At 33.9% G+C, this 21,793-nt stretch overlaps 1 protein-coding gene and 1 long non-coding RNA gene across 3 annotated transcripts; one reads left to right on the forward strand and one right to left on the reverse strand.

Moving 5' to 3' along the window:
* Nucleotides 1–380: 380 nt before the first annotated feature.
* Nucleotides 381–10,516, reverse strand: LOC132615663 (kinesin-like protein KIN-14L). Of its 2 annotated transcripts, none has more exons than XM_060330274.1 (20): nt 10,369–10,516; nt 9,322–9,409; nt 8,658–8,815; nt 8,426–8,572; nt 8,066–8,321; nt 7,401–7,492; nt 7,250–7,321; nt 6,648–6,740; nt 6,188–6,262; nt 5,413–5,494; nt 5,196–5,291; nt 4,338–4,511; nt 4,138–4,244; nt 3,816–3,994; nt 3,544–3,708; nt 3,194–3,444; nt 2,865–3,028; nt 1,447–2,489; nt 852–1,024; nt 381–764 (listed from the first exon to the last, which is right to left on the reverse strand). In XM_060330274.1, exons 2-20 carry the CDS (start codon nt 9,386–9,388, stop codon nt 697–699), a joined length of 3,462 nt encoding a protein of 1,153 aa, XP_060186257.1. In that variant the 5' UTR covers nt 9,389–9,409; nt 10,369–10,516; the 3' UTR covers nt 381–696. The 2 variants fall into 2 exon arrangements, with proteins under 2 accessions (XP_060186257.1, XP_060186258.1); XM_060330275.1 differs by lacking the exon at nt 10,369–10,516 and adding an exon at nt 10,025–10,234.
* Nucleotides 10,517–13,660: 3,144 nt separating this feature from the next.
* Nucleotides 13,661–15,938, forward strand: LOC132615582 (uncharacterized). Its single transcript, XR_009572752.1, has 3 exons — nt 13,661–14,295; nt 14,636–14,691; nt 15,635–15,938. It is a non-coding gene; the product is annotated as an uncharacterized LOC132615582 (long non-coding RNA).
* The last annotated feature ends 5,855 nt before the right edge of the window (nt 15,939–21,793 follow it).

Here is a 21,793-nt window from a genome sequence, read left to right on the forward strand (position 1 = left end):
TTGTGTTTTACGTTTATTAGTCTTCTGAAAAAACCTAAAGAAATAGGCGGACAAATATGGAGAATAGGTAGAAAAAATATTAAGTAATTGCCAAGGTTATAGTCTTTGTCTTGTGTGTACAAAGTTGATCTAAGTTTTTAAATTTGAAGAAAATTACAGGTGATACTGATGAATTCAAGAAGAGATAGCTGTATATTAGTCATCCAAAGAATGAACATATGTACCTTTTTGTTAAAGGTAACTAATCTTTTTCTTATATTTGCATTTAGGTTGTTTGAAAAGTTGAGCATTTTAGACATGCTTTGTTGCAGTTTCTGTCTCTTCTAAATTTTGCTTTTCGCCACAAGCCAATGTAGACTCAGATGGTCATGGGAACTTACTAAGGGAAGAAGTTGTGTACTTGTATACAACATCTATAGAAGTTATTGATGAAAAGAACTTTCATTCAAATGTCATGTTTTTGGTTGGTCTACAACAATGTGACGTTGTTTCCTTTTGGTCCCTCAGTGCCTATTTTCTGCCTCAGTAATTTGTACAAAAATATCGATGTCAACAGCCTAACTACATCTAAACTTGCAGCGAGTATCTGCAGCATAAACGTGTCATCGATGTCTGTCCTAACTCGATGTCAAGTAGTCAGTATTCAGTATGCCAAAGCCAAAGCACTACTTGTTGATGTTAACTACTTAGAGTTCCTTATAGCCACCTCTTCGTTAACTTGGCTGAAGCGCCAGGAGTTTTGGAATTTCTACTTTCATTTGCACCTGTAAAACGAACAACGATTCTGTAAAGGCTACCTTTAGGGTCAGTATTTTTTTTTTAAAGTGAAACTTAACATTCATTTTGCTTACTAGAATCAGGCAAGCTCCCTCCTCCAAGTGAAGATCTCCTCGAAATGGTTGGTGGAATGCCAGTTAGGGATTGTCTTCTTAGTGTCTTTGCATTAGATGCCATTGGTGACTTCTCCTCATTTTGGCATTTAAAAGGCGATAGCGGGGCTGCTTCGGCCCTTTTCTGTTGGTTCCTGTAAGTTTTTCACAAGTAAATAAAACACAATTCCGCGTCCATGAAATAGACAAGAAGCTAACAGTGTTATATCAGGCAAAAATATAACACTGTAGAACTTCCAAAAAGCTATAGCTTTGATATGGTTAAATGGATTGAGTATATAGAGCAAATGACAAAAATGGTTCCTTAATTTTACCAAACGTTAGAACTTTTAGTCTCCGTCAAATATAATTAATGATTTATGTCCGTCAGATTTGACGGAAACCGTGGAAAAAAGAAGTGTTAACTTTTGGCAAACTTAAAGGACCAAAATTGTTTGGTGCAACCTTGAAAGATAATTTTGAACCTACCCTCAAATATAAGGGACCATTTTTGTCATTTTCTCTGATTATATACATAGAAACCAACTTAAAATCGATCAGGCAATGGAACACTTACTTTCTTTCGGAACCATTAATCAGTTTCCCAATTGTCCGAAGTGATCTTCGTATTTGAGATCCCTTTCCATGAGTACTGCTAACCAAAGTAGGCGTCTGGATTTCGGATGAAACTGTACGCTCACTTTGCATTCCTCCCTTGTTCTCATTTATAGACATTATCATCGGTGGCTCCGGTGTTTTGGGTAGTTGAAGAGAAGGAATCCTTGTTCTGTTGTCTGTTGTTTTCACCCCCCGGCTTTTAATGGCAGCACTTGTTGGACTCCTAGGTGCATTGCAGCTCTTAAAAGCAGAAGTTGGACTTCGAGGTGCTTGGATTTTAATGGCAGCACTTGTTGGACTCTTAGGTGCATTACAACTCTTAAAAGCAGAAGTTGGACTCCGAGGTGCCTGCTGACTTTTAAAAGCAGAAGTTGGACTCCGAGGAGGCTGCTGACTTTTATAGGGAGAAATTGGACTCCGAGGAGGCTGCTGGCTATTAAAAGCAGAAGTTGGACTCCGAGGAGGCTGTTGGCTTTTAAAACCAGAAGTTGGACTCCGAGGAGCGTGCTGGTCCTTAAAAGAAAAAGTTGGACTCTGAGGAGCCTTCAGGCAACTATTATTATCAGCTCGATCATATAATTTTGTGACATCACCTCCCTCCTGAAGCTCAGTAGATTGTTGTAAGCATACAACTTCTGGCTGATCGTTCTTGCTTGTGGCTTCCAATGATTTAATATGTTCAAGATTCTTGCTGGCTAATAATCTTGGCCCTTCTAAACTTAATCTTCTCGAGCGAGTTTTCACAGCTGGAGTTTTGGATCCCTTTTCATCATCGAGGTTGGCCTTTTCTGTCCTCACGGTAGTGCAATTCTCGATGCTTAATCTTCGAGCTCGTGGAGTGGCATTGGTGCAATTCTCGATGCTTAATCTTCGAGCTCGTGGAGTGGGTCTCTCAACTATTGCTTTAGGCTTCTGTAAAGGTGTCCTAGCTGCTTCCTTTGGTTTGTTAATTTGAGGAGTTAGTGTTTCCTTGTTAGCCAAGGCCTTTTTGAGGGTCTCAATCTACAATGATTTGAGCAGTTGACAGGTAATGAGATGAGAATCCAACATTGTAAGCCTAAGAAAGTATTCTTTATATTGTCTTAGTAGGCGTTTGGCCATAGATTTCAAATATTTTGCACTTTATTTGGAATTTATGAAGTTGGGGTTGTGTTTGGTTAACTTTTTGCAAAGGAGAGACGAGAGCATTTTTTTTGGAATTTATGAAGATGGAGTTCGAAAACAGGTTTGGAGCACTTCTCCAATTTAGGAATCCAACTTCAAATCTGATTTTGAAATAAAGTGAAAAATTATTCCAGAAAAAAGTGAATAATTCTCAAGTACTTTTAAGCAACTGTATACTTATAACCATATATCATAAAATGAATTGTATTTTACCTCCGCTTTGAGCTCTAAAACTTCAGTGCTCTCTTTATTTAAACGAGCTGCACCAAGTTCCACACTTGAAACCCTCTGTGCAAACTTCAGAGTACTAATTGTTTCTCCAAAGGAATCCCCTTCAGGACTGACATGAGCAAACATCAAAGTTTTTGCATGTCCACCTGAAATACACCATAAAACGGATTAGTAAACTATAAACGGTTTTAACTGCAGATAAACACTTGTGTTAAAAAAATTCTTCCAATATGTTTCAAAGCCTAAGTTTCTATTTGGCCAAATAATCATTTAGATCAGTCATATAAGTTCATATATCTGGAGGAACGAACCTAAGGAGTTCTGCAAGAGTAATGTGAGTTTGCTGTTTCTGTAAGGGATGTGGGAATTCTTCTGTGCCAATGCTGTGATCACATCGCCCAAGCAAGATAGGGATTTATTAATATGTTGAGCCTCTTTGAGGCCGTCTCCAGTAACTTCTGACTTGTCAATTCGTTCACTACCAGCAAGATCCACCAAATGGAGGCAACTATTGATTATGTTTCCAGATGTATCTTCACCATGCACATGTACAGTCAGCACACTGCACGTATTTTATGTGAACATAAGTACACTTGACAAATTTGAGAAAATTCGTCCCTTATGTTTGAAGGTATGTAACTTGAAAACTGTCTAGCCTCACCTGTGTGAACGGCTACTGCGGTTGTTCATGGCAGTACAGCCAACAGCACGGTTCAAGTCACCAAGTTTCATCAGGTTTATAACGTCTGTAGCACAATTTACTGAATGCATGCTAGCATCAGGCAGAGGTAGACCATTGCCACTCATGCAGCTTCGAATCTCTAACGTATGAACAGTTAAGGGTGCAAATTATTTCACTTTCACGGTTGCTGCATCTTCAATTAACTCATGAAATCTGGAATAAACTAAGGAATAATCACAATGAAAGGATATTTGGTAAGTGAAGCATCGTCTGCAAGAAGATCATGAATTTGTTCATTGTATATCTCGACCATTTGAGCGTGGATCTTATAATTCATGATGTCCTTTCTTTCATCAGACAGTAGGAATAGATCATTCAGAGCCAATTGATTGATTCCGAATTCCTTTGTTGTTCCACCTCCAGGGCCAGACTGCAAAGAGAGAAATATCAGATATGAAACTTTTGCATGCATCTAGCGCAAATTGAATGAAGGAAAATATACTAGCTAACAGCAATGCAATTTACAGGAATATAAAGATTTTATTTATCTTGCATGCCTCATAAAGTTCTTACCATAGTATACGTTTTCCCTGATCCGGTTTGACCATAAGCAAAAATGCATACATTGTAACCGTCCATCACTGATCTTACAAGCGGTTTAGTGTCTCGAAATACATCTTCTGTATAATTAAGCAGCGTTCGCGTTATACAATAAAGCTTTTTAAAAAAAAATTGGATGCATCTTCAACTGTACTATGTAACAGTATCCTTACCCTGTGTGGCACTTGGACCAAAAACACGGTTGAACTGGAAAATTTTCTTCCCATCTTTCCAAGATTTTAGTGGGTCAATAACAACCAATGTACCATCTTCTCCGATGAAATCTATTGCAGTTTTCGCTTCTGCATTGAAGGCAGGCCTTATTCTGCAGTAAACTCTAATATTCCCTGAAGAATAAATTAACACAGCAGGCTTAGACTTTAGAGACCTTTAGTGGAACAAAACTTGATTCCAGCAGGGGTAGCAACTCAGCCTTTTACTTTCAGTTGGACTTTTTAGACTCTTTTTTTGTTTCATCATCTTTTATTCTGCATGTGTTCGTTTCCAATTTTCCTTTGTTCAGCTGGTCAAAATGTCTTGGAAAACGGTTTTCTTAAAAATGAGGAAAATGACTTCCGTAATGGAAGTAGGGGAAACAAGTTCCATAAGTGACATTCCAAGTTCATTGTCTCCTCCTCACCCACCCAAAGCCCCCAACGGCCACCCCTTGATCATCTCATCCCCTCACCACCCCCGAACCCCACTCCCTACCCCATCCCATCCCTATAGTATTTTGTTAGATTACATATAAATGTTCTTGGGATAATGTTTTCTTGCTTGCTTACGTACCACTCGGAAATAAGTAACAAACCAACTTGCTTTCCAAGAAACATTTTCCTTCGTACCAATCGCACCCTCTGTGATTTATCATTTTCTGTTGCCTCCGTCCCAAAACAGTGGAAAGGGAGAGCTAAAAAGAGCTTAAGCCATTTATCTTGGTTTTTGTTATTTTGGAACCTATTTTGACACCATAAATTCATCAAGGTCTTTCATAATGTTACGTTTTGTCAATGAAATTGTTGTCGAAATACCTTTTAGATCCTGAACCATGTTATGCAATGTTCTGTTTTCTTTCATAACCTTATGATATCCAAGAGCCGCATTAGACATTTCCAGTACTTGATTTCCTGAAAGCATGTTAAATCAAATTCCAATTTAGCTTTCAAATATAGGAATGATAAATGATATTAATATGTGAATGTGACCTTGAAAGTAAAAGGAATCTAGGTTTGTTTACAGAAAGCCTACCAAGTTGTTTGAGATCGCTTTGTAGCTGAGACTGCAGATCTTCAAACTCTCTCTTTGTACTTGATAATAGGTCCTTAAGATTCTGCCAGCTTAAAGTATTAGTCATCCATGAAAGTGATCTTTAGTAAATCAGGAAGATATTTTAGCAAATAAGCCGTGTGTTGAACTGGAAAGCATCTTATGCAAATCAAAGCATTACAACTAATTTGCTCGCAGACCACTCATGATTAACAGTCACTAAAACTCAAAAACAGGAACAGATTCAAAAGTTCACTGCACTTCACTTATATAGGATAAAAGCTCTTAGATGGCTGATGCACTGACAGATTCAAAAACTTTATGGTTCATTATCATCTACTGCAGTTAGATTTGGGGGACCATCAAAATATGCTCGAAGCGAACCATCAAGATTCAAGTGCATAAGAGGCCTTCAATTGATGCTAGTCTTTGTTCATCTCTTATAACCATCCGCCACTTTTTGTTTGTCAAGAAATAAGTTATTCACAAGGACAGGATATACCTGCCATGTTTTTCTGAAACTAGTGGGAAGAGGGGGATAAAACTATAAATCATCTATGTTAATTCAATATCTTACAAGATCAACTCTTCTTCTTATGCTGATCAGAGAGAACATGTGTGGTAGGTAGTATATACTTGAGGACGAAATTTACCCAATTGACAGATCTTTTTAACATTCTCACTAGGATAAGTTACTGATAGAGAGCCCTAACATAAAGTAAATAGTAAATTTTAATCTAGTTCAAAGAATACTTACCGTAAGTTCCTTTTCTTGCACCATGACTAGAGTCCAGTGGTTGCATTTGCCCTTCTTTATGCAAGCCCTGCAACACTGAAAACCAAAATTTACCTGTCACCATGAAGTTCAAGTACAATGCTATCTAATGGCGAGGTCCTACTCATTTGACCTTTTCCAACTACACTGAAACTGAAGATACTAACACTAAATTCAGATTAGCTTTTGTTCTGTCCAAATAGTTTCCAGATACTACAATACTGAAATCTATTGACAAAATCCTTGTATCAAGAAAAGTAAAAACATGTATAATAATTTTATAATAGAAATATCGACAAAATCCTTTCCATATAGTTTCCATGACTTGATTGCAGTTCGTCTCATCAACTCAGAAGTAAAAGACTCAGATTCTTAACAAGTACTTTCATAATAGCAAGATCGACAAACAGGGAAAAATGCTTAAAAGGTGAACTAAGCTTACCTTGCGGTTTCTAAGATTATATAAATTTTGTAGGGGTATGCATGTGGAGTTGTCCTCTGAGCAGCTAATCTCTTTTAATGGATCTGATTTCAACTGCACGTGGAGAATATACAAGCTATATGAATCATATAAAAAAGGACAGCCGGAAAACAATATCCAGAATTGACATTAGTTTACTGATAATATAGAAGCATATCAATAACAACTTAAAATTATTCCACGTAATATCTCACTTAGGTTTCATGCATCTTTTGACTAAGCTTCACTATAAAGCAGCCCTTTTCTTAAACATTTACTTTCAAATTATGAAGTTGCGTAGTCTGCCGAGCCAATGATGCAGGAAGGAGGGATTCTCATGGAAAATACGAGGGAATTGTTTCAAGCTAATACATGAGTTACTAACATACGTTTGTATGCAATAGTCAAATAAAACTAAGACTAATAGATCAATTCATCAAAATCACGATGTCCTTTTTTCTTCTTTTCTTTCCATCCTCTTCATCTCTAAAGACCAAAAGACTGAAAGAGAATGCCATGCATATTTTGGGAAGAGAAGCAATGAAAAAAAGGCAAATTTTCATGCAAAGTAGTAATCCAATTACCTTCGGGGACTTGTTTTGAAGTTGTTCCTTGACGCAACTAGAGAAAATCCTGCTGAATAATTCAACTTGGTTCTGTTTTGGAGAAAAAAATCTTAAGATATACCAGCGACCATTGACTCTACGTGCTACAAATAGTCAAGACTATGCATACCGTGTTCCCGTTCCGGAAAGAAGCAAAAAAGTTATTGCCCATGTTTTCCTTCATGTCCACCATTCTTTCAGCTAGAGACTTGACAATTATGCCTAAAAAAACCAGTTAAAGAAACCAGAATAAACATGAATTTCAAGATGGGCAAAGGGTCAACAGGAAGTGGAACTAACTACAAAATAAGATTAAAAGACACGTTTGTTCATGTTTTTACATTTCAAGATGGTGGAAGGGCCAAATTTGCCCTTGCCGTTACTGTAATGGTTATATTTGTCCTTTTTTCAACTCCGCAAGCTTAACACCCAATGATGCCACATGTCCCGGAATTAAGGATAATTCAAGGGCATATTTGACCCTTCTCCTTAATCTTCCGTTTTTTAAAAAAAACAGAGGGCAGTTCTGTTTCATTTGCACAGTGTAGGGGCAAATTTGACCCTTTCCATTTCAAGATTAATAGCTCAACAAAAGTGAATTGCACATCTAATTCAAGATCCTCTCTCTAGATTACTAGTTTTCTCAGCAACTCAAAATTAAACCTTATGATATTTACTATACTCTCAACAAAGTTGCAACTTTGTTTCAACTATTAAATACACAGTACTTTCCTTAGCACGAGAATGTTCGCTCAATTGCATGCATACATAAAAGAATGAAAAGAAGCTAAAGACCTTCAAGTTTCTGAATTTCATCATCTCCCGGTGATTGTTTTGAAAAGCTACTAGACATTTCCAATCGCCTGCAACTATCAGAATTGATTGTCGCATGTGTTCGTCCTTGAATCCTTCCCCTCGAAGGGGTCAAAAGAGGAGACCTTATAGGCTTATAAAATCCAACGCCTCCGGTCATTTGCTTCCACTCATGGTATGCTTTAAGTTCCAAAATGCAATCCACAACCTTGGTTGATGAACCTGCCTCTATATTATCCTAAGAAAGCACAGAATGAATTGTGAAGTTAGTATCTCTTTCCAGCCTACCTCCATAGATTATAAAACTTAAAACAAGTCAAAATTAGCTATATATAATTTTACCCTTTCAAAAACAGATGCCTCAAAAGCTGGCAACTTTAAATCTTCCACAGCTACCAAAAAGTTCCGAATGTTCTCGAAATATTGATATGCTGGCAATGGCTGAGAATCCCACATGATTGACTGTGAAGGTATGTGGATTTCTACAACCTAAATAACATAAAAACAACAACGAATGAAAAATGCATGTTGTATAAAGAGCGGCTTTTTACATACTAGAGAGCGATATATCTACCTTTGGAACTGATCCTGGTTGAACTTTGTTAATTAAATTGCAAAGTACCAAACCACTTCTCAAACAAGAAACAAACTCTCTTTCAGAAGGCTGGCTCGATATGCCTAATGGTCCGACGAAACATTCCAACCAGTGGGTTGCTTGATATCGCCTCAAAGCTACAAACACAATTAAAACCCCACATGAATCTCACTAATCCCAAAAAGGGGAATATAATACAACAACAACAACATGCCCAGTGTGGTCCCACAAGTGGGGTGTGGGGAGGGTGAGATCTACGCAGACCTTACCCCTAGGCTGTTTCCGGTAGACCCTCGGCTCAAAAGAAAAGACCGTGATGTGACAACAAATATCAAGGTAAAAAACATGGTATCAAGACAAATATGGTAACAAAAATAGCACGATAAAAGGTAAATGAGGTAACAGATAGTAATACGCAGCGAAAAGGGAATATAATACACAAAACAAAAAACTAACACCACCGGATTGGTCACACTCTGGGTTTGTGTTTAAAAATCCACTTAATATGTGTAAGTCATTTATAAATAACCTAGTAAGCCGCATTTTCTAGAATCCAGAACACTTAAATTCAAAATTTCTAGCTCCACATCAGTATACTACTGCAATCAAACAGTTAACAAATAATAATAAAAATAACTCAAACCTGCTTCTTCAGCTTTCCTCCAAGCTAAGTTGTATTCATGTCCCCTTCCTCTTGTTTGATTCTCCATTTAAAATCTAATCTTTTAACTCTATCATCAACAGAAAAAGGAAAAAAAAAAGTTAAAATAGAGAAATATCATTCAAACCCCTTAAAAATAAAACACTCTCTGAGTGTAAAGCAATTGATTGTAAATCTACCACATTTCAAGAAACCATTTTTTCAAGAAATCAATCATAAAACCTCTTAAACCCCAAATGAATATAATCCAAGAATCCACTCTAGAAACAATTTAACCAAAAAAAAAAAAAAAAAGCTTCAACACTACATAAAGAAATTCAAGAAAACATTTACATAAAGAAATGTATCCTAAAACCCTTAAATCACAAATTAACCAATCAATCAGTAAGTCAAAAAAAAAAAAAAAATTAAGAAAATTCAAGCCCAAAAAAAAAAGGAAAAAAGATTATGTTTTTCATTTGCAACACAGATATGAATCAATCATAACACTCTCTTAGTTCACAAATACTCAACTCATAGTTCAAAAAAAAAAAAATTACACCTTTAACATTTTTCAAGAAAAAAAAAATTATGTCAATCAAGAAAATTTTACCCAAATGAACATAACCTCAAGAATCTTTCAAATTTTTTTTAAATTACTAGAAAAAAATCATTAGTATACATTAGCTGGACAAATTACACTTACTTTCAAGAATGGCAAAAAGAAATGAACCCCACAAATTTTTCACAATCTATTTATGGAGAGATAAAAGAGAGCATTTACATAAATGGGACTTTTAAAAAAAAAATACTAGAAAAAATTCAATATATACAGTAGCTTCATCAACATTTATATAGCTGAACAATTATACTTACTTTCAAGAATAGTTAACAAAAAACAAAAAAAAATGAACCCCATAATTTTTTTTTCACAATTTATTTATGGAGAGATAAAAGAGAGCATTTACATAAAATGGGAATTTTTTTAAAACAAATTACTAGGAAAAATTCAATATGTAAAAATTTATATAGCTGAACAATTATACTTACTTTCAAGAATGGTAAAAAGAAATGAACCCCACAAAAATTTTAACAATTTATGGAGAGATAAAAGATAGCATTTATATAAAATGAGATTTTTTTTTTTTTTTTTTTTTTGGAAATCAAAGTTAGAATTTATTTATTTTAGTTGAAAGAAATGAGAGTGAATGTCATAGATTTTTTTTAACTCTATAGTTTAGGTTTGAATCCGAACCTAAAGGCTCCGCAACGGTAACGTTACGCTCAATTTGAATTCAAATAGGTGGGGTCTTGGATCTAAGCCGTTAATTGTTGACACGTGGACTGATCAGACACGTTAGATTGGAGTTCATTGAAAAAGTGACTTTTTTGGACTAAGATATTGGTATCTTCTTTTTACATATTTAAATAATGTAACTTTTAAAAGTTACATCAATCAAAAGTGAAAAGGGATCTTTACCATTTTTAGCATAGATTTGTGTTTGTAACATGTTTTTTCTTTCCAAAAATATTAATGACCATGTACAAAACTAGACGGCTTATGCGCACGGGCCCAACACTTTACATTATAGTGCATCTATGTGTATGTAGTTGTCTTTGAATAGTAATTTTATATATAACAACAACAACAACAACAACCCAGTGAGTGAGAGAGAGAGTATACGTTATGTTTAAAATATGATTAATATAACATTATATTTTGTGCTCCGTATCTAAATTTTATTATATTAATGTTTGCTACGAATACAAAATCGACAAATTTATTAATATTTTTTAAAAGAGAAGACTTGTTGTAGAAATTGATTTTCTATCTAAACGAAGAAATACTATTTTTTAATTTTTTAGTAAATATTCTCGGTTTAGCTCATTTTACTTGTCATGTTGTCTTTTGTATTAATTCTATCTAATTTTAAAATATAAATATTTTAACTATATTTAGTGAACATAACAACTTGATTTTGTCAATATGGGATACTATGTTCAAAACACGATTAATATAACATTTTAGTTTGTACTCCGTATTTAAAACTTTATTATATTAGTGTTTGCTACGAATACGCATGGTGTTTAATATGGGGCCCACATTTTTTTTAACTTTGTTTGTTTTTTAAATATGGGATTCACTTTTTTTTTTTCAATATTGCTTGATTTTGTTAATATGGGGTTCACTTTTTTTTCCCGTGAGTTTGGATGTGGTGGGTTCCACTTTTTTTTTTAATACTGGATGGTGTTTAATATGGGGCCCACAATGTGGGATTCATTTTTTTATATATATATATATTGCTTGATTTTGTCAATTTGGGATACTATGTTCAAAACGCGATTAATATAACATTGTAATTTGTGATCTGTATTTAAAACTTTATTATATTAGTGTTTGCTACGAATACGCACGGTGTTTAATATGGGGCCCACATTTTTTTTTTAATATTGCTTAATTTTGTTAATATAGGGTTCACTTTTTTTTTCCCGTGAGTTTGGATGTGGTGGATTCCACCTTTTTTTTTAATACTGAATGGTGTTTAATATGGGGCCCACATTTTTTTTAATATTAGTTGTTGTTTAATATATACAGGGCCGACAATTTTTTTTTACAATTTTTTTTTAATGGGCCTGTTTAATATGGGGCCCAATTTTTATTTTTTTTATTTTTATATATACCATGTTCAAAACACGATTGATATAACATTATAATTTGTACTCCGTATCTAAAACTTTATTATATTAGTGTTTGCTAAGAATACAAAGTCTGCACTTTTTTTTTTGACATTGTTTATTTTTTTAATATGGGATTCATTTTTTTTATATATATTGCTTGATTTTGTCAATATGGGATACTATGTTCAAAACACGATTAATATAACATTGTAATTTGTGCTCCGTATTTAAAACTTTATTATATTAGTGTTTGCTACTAATACGCACGGTATTTAATATGGGGCCCACAATTTATTTTTAACATTGTTTGTTTTTTAAATATGGGATTCACTTTTTTTTTTAATATTACTTGATTTTGTTAATATGAGATTCACTTTTTTTTTCCCCGTGAGTTTGGATGTGGTGGGTTTCACCTTTTTTTTTAATACTGGATGGTGTTTAATATAGGGCCTACTTTTTTTTTAATATTAGTTGTTATTTAATATATATGGGGCCCACAATTTTTTTTTTTACAATTTTTTTACGGGCCTGTTTAATATGGGGCCCAAAAATAACATTGTTTGTTTTTTTAATATGGGATTCACTTTTTTTTTTTTAATATTACTTAATTTTGTTAATTTGGGATTCACTTTTTTTTCCCTTGAGTTTGGATGTGGTGGGTTCCACCTTTTTTTTTTAATACTGAATGGTGTTTAATATGGGACCTACATTTTTTTTAATATTAGTTGTTGTTTAATATATATGGGGCCCATAATTTTTTTTTTTTACAATTTTGTTTTTTTTATGGGCCTGTTTAATATGGGGCCCAAATTTTATTTTATTTTTATATGTACTATGTTCAAAACATGATTGATATAACATTGTAATTTATGCTCCGTATCTAAAACTTTATTATATTAGTGTTTGCTAAGAATACAAAGTCTTCACCTTTTTTTTTTTTTTTTATATATATGTTGCTTGGTTTTGTCAATATAGGATACTATGTTTGTATTTATATGTACTATGTTCAAAACACGATTGACATAATATTGTAATTTGTGCTATGTATCTAAAACTTTATTATATTAGTGTTTGCTAAGAATACAAAGTCTGCACCCTTTTTTTTTATATATGTTGCTTGATTTTGTCAATATGGGATACTATGTTCAAAATACGACTAATATAACATTGTAGTTTATGCTCCATATTTAAAACTTTATTATATTAGTGTTTGCTACGAATACGCATGGTGTTTAATATGGGCCCCACTTTTTTTTTTTTAAATATTAGTTGTTGTTTAATATATATGGGATCCACAATTTTTTAGTTTATGTTCCTGTAACACCTCGTAACTTCGGACGAAAGTTTGACTCATAAGATGATAATATAATGGAACCAATATGAGGATTATAGGAAGTGTTTTGAAAACCAATTAAGTCATAAGAAATGTCTTTGGGCAAAGCAAAGTTGAAAACCACTCTACGGAGCATGTTTGCAAGAGAGTTTATAGAAGGTCATACTTCCAACGATTATAACCCCATTATTAATTTGGAATTTGGGAAAACATCCTTGATTAAAGTTGTAGCCCTTTGAAATAGCTTTCCAACGGTATATTATGGAGGTCAAACGGACATCTTTGCAAAGAGTTATGCCCATTTTACTGAAGCCTGTCTTCGCTGGAAAATGGGTGACTTCGACGGGAAGATCGACGTTTCGTCGATCTGATCAACGGTTCGTCGATCTGATCGACGGTTCGTCCTTTGAACCGTCGATTGTGCATTGTTCACTGGAAATTTGACCAATTCGACGGAGCAGATCGACGCTCCGTCGATCTGATCGACGGTTCGTCGTTTGAACCGTCGTTTGGTCCGTTAAGTACGTTTCGGGTCACCTGACTTCGGGAGGCCATAACCCTATCATAACTTGGGAATTTGGGAAAACTCAAAGAACGAAAGTTGTAGATAATTGAAAAACCTTTCCAACCATAGGTTGTGGGTTCACAGGAGACGTCGGGATAAGGAGATATGGATGTTTTAAGACAGCAAGGTCCCAACCCGTTTTCAAGTTGGGTCAACCCATTTTCCCCTTGGTATATAAAGAAAATATTACCCTAACAGCCCATTTTTCCTCCAAAACTCAGATTTTAGAGAGAGGAAGTGAGAGAGAAGGGAAATTAGAGAGAGAAAGTAGAAAATCAACCAAGTTTAAGGCCCCGAATCCCAAAGCTCGTGAAGGAAAATGTGTAGTACAAGTCGTTGTCGTCATTTTAAGCCCAAGATCGGACTTGGGGGTGTTGATTTCGTGATGACTACCCAAAAGGTAATATTTCTACTCCCCAATCATTTATAGTTATGAATTGATGAATTCTTGGGAGTATAATAATTGGGTTTGTTGAAGATGATTATATGAACTATGTTAGAATTGTTGGATTGATGATTTGGGATTGTTGTATTCATATGGATTATGAAGAATGATGTTAATTGCATCTAATTGAGACTGTAGAAATTGTTAGAAGTAAAAGAATGGGGATTTGGTGAAGAAAACACCATTAATGGGGGTTATAGAGCTTCATGCCCACTAAGTGTTTGATAAAATGCTTAGATGAACAAAACATGGATATTGTTGCTAATATAGAATCACTATGACTTGTATGCTATAGATTGAAGTTGAAGGGGGTGAAGGACATTGTGATACGCCCAAAAGCGGAAGGTTAAGGTATGTAGAACTTCCATCCACGTGTGGGAACTTCTATGTTCTTCCCCATGATCCGTTTAGTAAATTCTATGAAGTTCAACTCCTAGGGCATTAAACCCAATGTATTGGTAGCCCGTAATTATGTATGTATGTATGTACATGAATTCCGTATATATATGTTCGTTATTGTGTTCCTAAACCTCCATTTCGGACATTAGGAATCCTAGCTTAATCCATGAATCATGAATTCTTCCTCATGTGTTCTCATGATGTTTATATGAAATTGTAAAATGTTATTTTACAAATTACAAGCATGTTTTCAAGTCAGCTACAAACGTATGATTATGCATTATGGTATTTCTCATGATCAAGTTTACAAGTTATTTCATGAAAATATGTTTACAAGTCCTTTCGTGAAATCATGATTTCAAGACAAGTACAAGTTAATTCACGAAAGTCATGGGCTTCTTAGCCAACTATATTATTTTCATGTTCGGGAGTTGTAATAATACCGAGAAGGCTCAGATAGCCTGAAACTACGTATGCCAACGTAGGATAAGAATCGCTCCGCCCAGTAGGACGATTCCTTTATATGTTCCCCATTGAGGGATTTGGATCCATTCATGTTATGTTCATGTCTCGTGCCCCGGCAAGGTACGAGATGGCTTAGCTGATCGGGCAGAGATCAGACTCCACGCTCCTCCCCGTGGTGGTTTATGTCGGTATTACAGATTATTACAGATTACTGCAGACTATCTCATGCTTCCAGTACTCAGTTTCAGTTTTAAATTTCATGATTTTGTACTCATGCTCATGCTCATGTTCATGTCCAAGTTTTCAGTTTCAGTTCTTACTATGTTATTCCATGTTCCATGTTGTTTCTTCCGGTTGATTTACATACCAGTACATTCAATGTGCTGACGTCCCCTTTTTATTGCCCGGGGGCCTGCATTTCACGATGCAGGTACTGATATACAGGACGACACATCTGCTCAGTAGGACAGCATTCGTATCAGCTTATTTGTGAGCCCCATCTCATTCGGGGTTTAGTCAACTTTTATCTTATGATTAGTTATGCATCTAAAGGTATGCTGGGGGCCTTGTCCCAGTAAGTATGTTTTTCAGTCAGACTCATGATAGAGGTTTCATAGACTAGAACAGACAGTTATGTCATGTCAGATAATCGAAGTCGCATAGCCATTTTGGCTCACTCATGTTTAAACAAGTACTTTATTAAGTATTATGACTTATTATGTTTTATAAAGGCTCATCATGCATTCACGTTATATTCCGCTTATGTTATGCATCATGATGATTCAGCAAGTCATGTGGTTCGCTCGGTCACATGTAGTCAGGCACCGAGTGCCGTGTTACGTCCAGGCCATGGTTCGGGGCGTGACAGTTCCGTATTTAAAACTTTATTATATTAATGTTTGCTACGAATATGCATGGTGTTTAATATGGGACCCACTTTTTTTAAAAAATATTAGTTGTTTAATATATATGGGATCCACAATTTTTTTTTTATGCCCTGTTTAATATAGGGCCCAAAAGTTTTTTAGTTTATGCTCTGTATTTAAAACTTTATTATATTAGTGTTTGCTACGAATACGCATGGTGTTTAATATGGGGCCCACTTTTTAAAAAAAAATATTAGTTGTTTAATATATATGGGATCCACAATTTTTTTTTTACAATTTTTTTATTTTTTATGGCCTGTTTAATATAGGGCCCAAACGTTTTTTTTATGGGGCCCATCAACTACCACGAAGAGGGACGACCAAACTCCCTCTTCTAAGTAGTAATATTAATCATAAAAACGTTAATTACTCACTTTGTCTCAAAATAAATATCGGTTTAGCAAAAAATAAGTGTTTTAAGAATTCAAGGCAAAAGATAGTAATTGTTTTCAACTATACCCTTATTAAGATGCTTCTTAATAGTGCTTAATTTAAAAAAAAATCTAATAAATAGGGGTAAGTTAGTAAATTATATCTCATATATTTTTATTTTTTAATGAGCATAAAATGAGCTAACGCGATACTTATTTTGTTTTTCTGCTTTCAACTTTGTTATTCCAATAATGCATGTTATAATTGTGGAAGATAAAGATAATTTATGTAATTGAACATATCTTCAATCTACCTATTACTATAATCTATATTTAATCCATGTTTGACCATGAAGTGATAAAATCCACATTTTACTGGATGGTGATTTGGTGTATGACTTTGGAAGCACCCCATATATGAAAATGGTATTAAAACATTAAATCAAGTTTATCTTATCACAAAAGGAAAAAAGAATATCAATTGTAGCCAATGTTCTGGTCTTTTTTATGTATTCGGTATTCAAAATACAGTTGTTCGACTAATTTGATATCACGCCAAATAAGCTCACTTGTCCAGCTAATTCTTTTCTTTCTAAAAAAAAAAAAAGACTTATCTCAATTTATCTCTTATGTCTTTTCGAAAAATACTACTTCCTCCGTCTCAATTTATGTGGTACTTTTTATTTTTCGAGAGTCAATTTGACTAAACTTTAAGCTAAATTGGATTAGATTAACTTAATATTTTAAGATTAAAATTTATATATTTGAAAATTACATGAAAATTATAATAATTTGCAACTTTTCTCATATCAATTTGGTAAAAGAATACATCTTAAAATGCTGGTCAAAATTCGTACAATTTGAATCTCGGAAAACGAAAAATGCCACATAAATTGAGACAGAAGGAGTATATAGTTAAAGTCTCAATCTCAGCTATGGTAAATGACCTTACTAATAGTGTACAATGTGGTTACATTATATTTGAATTCTTCTACTTAGTTCGATTGGCTCATTTGAGTTATCAAACCGAACAAACTTGGAGTTCGATAAAATTACCTTAAATTAGTTGGAATATATGTCGTTTGGTAACTAGTTGGAACATATGTCGTTTATATACTTCACATGTTTTGATTGGCCTTTAGTTTGGCTAGACACGTCGCATTAACAAACCATGTAGCATGGTCTAATTACTTTGGATTCGGCTCGGCACATTACGTCACTTTAAACATAATATTTTTAGGTCTGAAATAGCGACGTTAAAATAAATCTCGGGCTTAGAGGATTAATATCATTTTTGGTCCTTCAATTATTAGTAACTTATAATTTTAATCTTTTTGATATCATACTAAGTACATTTAACCTTCAATTAATTGAAATGTGCGCTTTTGATAGCTTTTGCTTGTGGATATTCACAAATTTACCATAATTATTAGTCGTTCAATCACTTAATTACCATGTATTATGTTAAGCTTAACAAAATGACCTTAGATATGAGGTTATGGAGGTAGTTGAGGGTTGTCTAACTTATCCTTCCATACTAGTGGTCGTAGTATTACTCTTGTAGTTTTTTGTTCTTCGATTTCTGTTACTATTTATTGATTCTTGCACTTCGATTATCGTATTACTTTGTTGTAGTTATTGTTCAATTTTCAAAATACTTTTTCAAGCTTTCTTAGTATTTTGTCATGACTTCTTCACTCCTATTATTTTTTTTTTCTGGATTGCTTTGAAATGCTTTTCCTTGAGCCGAGGGTCTATCGGAATCCGCATCTCTACCTCCAAGGTATGAGTAAGGTCTGTGTATACACTACCCTCCTCAGACACCACTTATGAATTACACTGAGTATCTTTTTTGTTTTTGTTTTTGTTGTTTATGTTAAGCGTATACTGTTACTCCATATTTGACAGCAATATAGTTCTAAAAGTAGTTCAAAATTTAACATAATTCTTTTATAAAAGGACTAAATACACACATTTCAATTAATTAAATATTAAATGTACTTCGTCAGATATCAGAAGGATAAAAATCAAAATATACCTATAATTTGGGGACCAAAAATGTTATTAAAGTGGGAACCCTAAAATTTAAAAATTAAACTACCTAAATACCCTTTTAAATAAACCTAGATATCATTCTTTAATAAAACCTAATATTCAAACCTCATAAGTGACTCTTCATTTACATATTCAATAATTGCCGTCTATCTTGATATGCATCAACGAGAAAGAAACCAATCTAACTCAAATCAATATTGTTTAGTCGTATTTGATAGATTCAAGAGTATCAAATGGTACGTTTCTATATTTATGCATTATTTTGTTGTTTATTCATGTTTTAATATATGTGCCTTAATTATTCTGTCTTGCTTAATGTTGAGTCTAAACATCATATGCCACTCAAATTTTGTAGATCGACATAGTCCTGTTACATTTTATGATTCACAATATTTTTTTCAAAGTTCACATTTGTACTCTATCATAATTTATTTTGTGTGCTTTTATTCTTTCTTTCATAAAATTTTGGTCCAATTAACATACAAAAACAACATACCAAGTGCAATTCACAAAGTGGAGTTTGGGAGGTTAGATTGTTTGCAGACCTTACCCCAAGATATAGAGGTTGTTTCCGATAGACCATCGGCTCGAGTAATTGAGTCGATAGAGTTCTATTTTACTTTTAATTAAGTGAGTCAAATAGTTATTTATTGATTATTATTTTTCTAGTTTCTTTAAATATTAACGTTATAATACATCTTTATGTAGTTTAAATAGGAGTGATTTTTTAAATACATGTATCAATAACTAATTAGTAAAATTAATTTATTCCTTTTTCTCTTTCACAACTAAATTGCATTCAGTTAACTGATGTTCCAATTGCTGCAACTCTTTGAAGTTCATTGGAGAAGAGAGTTCTTCAGTTGTTATTGATCCACTAAGATCCTCAGAAGATGAGGAGAAAATTTTCCAGTTCAACAGTATTTTCTGTCCAAGTGCCACTCAAGATAAGAGTTGCAGCAGCTGGAGCTTCAGTTAACTGAAGGCATTTAGCTATGAAGGAGAAACATATTAAGATATTAATTTTACTAATTAGTTATTAGTACATGTTTTTAAGAATCACCCTTATTTAAAATTTAGAAAGAAACAAGGAAGCACTTTCTTGATCTTTTTTAAATATTTTTTCATATTTCCCTTCCAAATGAGGTAATACTTTCCATCTCAATACCCTTCAACAAGTGATGAATCCTTCCTCCTCCATTACCAATCACCCCTTTTTAGAGATAAAGAAAGTGAGAGGAAAAGAAAAGAAAATAAAGGAAGGAAAAATGGAGAGAGGAAAACTTGAGATCAAAGAATGGATAAGGTTTCTCTTTATTGCACCAGAATTACTAAATTATTTTTTTGCAATGTAAAGTCAGTCAAATTTACCCAAATATCAAGAAAGTCACTAAATATTTTTTGGCAACCTATGTTGCTAGGATTTTCTAAAAATGGTGTCGCATTCATATCGGATCCTCAAAAATTGAACTACTTTTGAAGGATTCGACATGTAGCTAATGATATTTTTGAGAATTCCGAGCTGTAAAAAAGATGGGCTTACATTATTAAGGATATTTTATTTATATTAAACGTTCTGGTTTGACGAAATTGCATAAACGTGAGGCTAATTATAAGTGTGATAATTGGTTATTGGGTTGTACATTGGGGTTGTACATTTTATGTGTTTGGTGGGTCTAGTGTGGCGGTTTGCTCAACAGTCAACCCGATGAGGCTCATAATGAGACAACCCATTAGGTCTTCATTGATTAAGCAACTAGGTCCCCTCTATTGTCCTTGTATAAACACTCTATTTAGGTTATTTCACATCATCTGTGTGATAGTTGTTTCATTGATGTCGGCATCTTGTGAAATGGTAATAGAGAGGAAAAACCTAGTCCTTCATCACATCTTAATAAAATAAAATAAAGAGCAGCAAAAGCACTTGAAAATAACTCATTTTTAGCTAGGGAAAACATTATAACTAAAGAGAACAGCATTCAAACACACTCATTGGCAGGAAAAAAGAACAAGGAAGGAAAAAACTGAAACTAAAAATAACTCTGGCAAACATAAAAACATATCCACACAAAAATAAAAGGGGAAGTGATTTGTTCTTCAAAGTAAATCCAATACACAACTGTCTCTGGAAAATGAGGAAATGAACCCCAATTTCTAGGGTTTGAACAAATAGGTTGTGTTTGAGGTTGCTAGGGTTTCGTTTGGTTGTTGCGTGAGGAAAAAAATTCAGGGGTAGAATTTAGTATTTTGGGAAATTAAAGAGGAGTGGGCTGGAGCGGGTTTTTTCTATTGGGCTGAGTTATGGTTTCGTTTGGTTTTTTATGCTAGTGGAGAAATGAGGAACTGATTGGGTTGAGAGACCAAATAAGGAAAAATGACCTAATAATACTCGTTAAGATCCTATATTACAAAACATAAGAATGCTTTTTCTTATTTATGAAACATAACAAGTTTACAAAATACAAGATTTGGGTTATGCATAGATCCGCGATTTTGTGCTAAAATTTAGGGATCCGATTTTGGGTTGAACTCTGGGCAGTAGTTACCCATTTAATTCCATCACTTCAAAATATTTCTCTTTCTACAGAAATATTCTTAGTGTGATTTTGATTACTATTTTTTGAATTAAATGTGTATAAAAATGGGTTGTACCACCTTTTGAGATGTGTATGGTTACTGATTGTATGAAATATATATAGATTTTGTATAGAAATTGGTGTGCATCAGAATAAAAATGTGTTTTGTCTATGTTTGTATGAAATATGTACAATCTGTTACTTACTATTTATTCAGGAAAGAAATAAACAGGCTCAACTAGTGACGTGGATGTTATCGATGAAATTAAGGCGCGTCTTAAGTTCATGAATTTCACTGTTTTATTATTTCTTGATTGAAGGTTCAGACATAGCTCATCCGCAACTTGAATGGGTCGATATTTTCATCGTTAAGTTGAATGAGAAAAAGCTTTATTTTGGTATTAGAGAATTTGTCATTGTGACACAGTTTGAAAGGCGGCATAGACAACGATTTCGTCACAAACTCCGAGGCATGGCATCGATGAATTTTCACTTTTTTGATCAAGCCAAAGTACCAAAAAAGCAGTTGGTTAGGATCTTTCAAGATAAATCTTAGATTGAGGATGTCGCGACCCAACCGAAAAGTGCAAAAATAGTTATTAGAGTAACTAGCTGGTTTGTGTTTGATGTAAAAAGATGGTTTGTTGGTGACTTCTTATGT

This window comes from Lycium barbarum, chromosome 10, assembly GCF_019175385.1.
Source record: "Lycium barbarum isolate Lr01 chromosome 10, ASM1917538v2, whole genome shotgun sequence".
NCBI lineage: Eukaryota > Viridiplantae > Streptophyta > Magnoliopsida > Solanales > Solanaceae > Lycium > Lycium barbarum.

What these genes read in the sequence shown, in the direction of transcription:
- LOC132615663 (XM_060330274.1), bottom strand. Translation starts at nt 9,388, where the DNA reads ATGGAGAATCAAACAAGAGGAAGGGGACATGAATACAACTTAGCTTGG. An exon ending in GAGGAAAGCTGAAGAAGCAG is followed by an intron (nt 8,816 to 9,321) that starts GTTTGAGTTATT and finishes TTGTGTTTGTAG; the next exon opens with CTTTGAGGCGATATCAAGCA. An exon ending in TGCAAGAAAAGGAACTTACG is followed by an intron (nt 5,495 to 6,187) that starts GTAAGTATTCTT and finishes TTAAGCTGGCAG; the next exon opens with AATCTTAAGGACCTATTATC.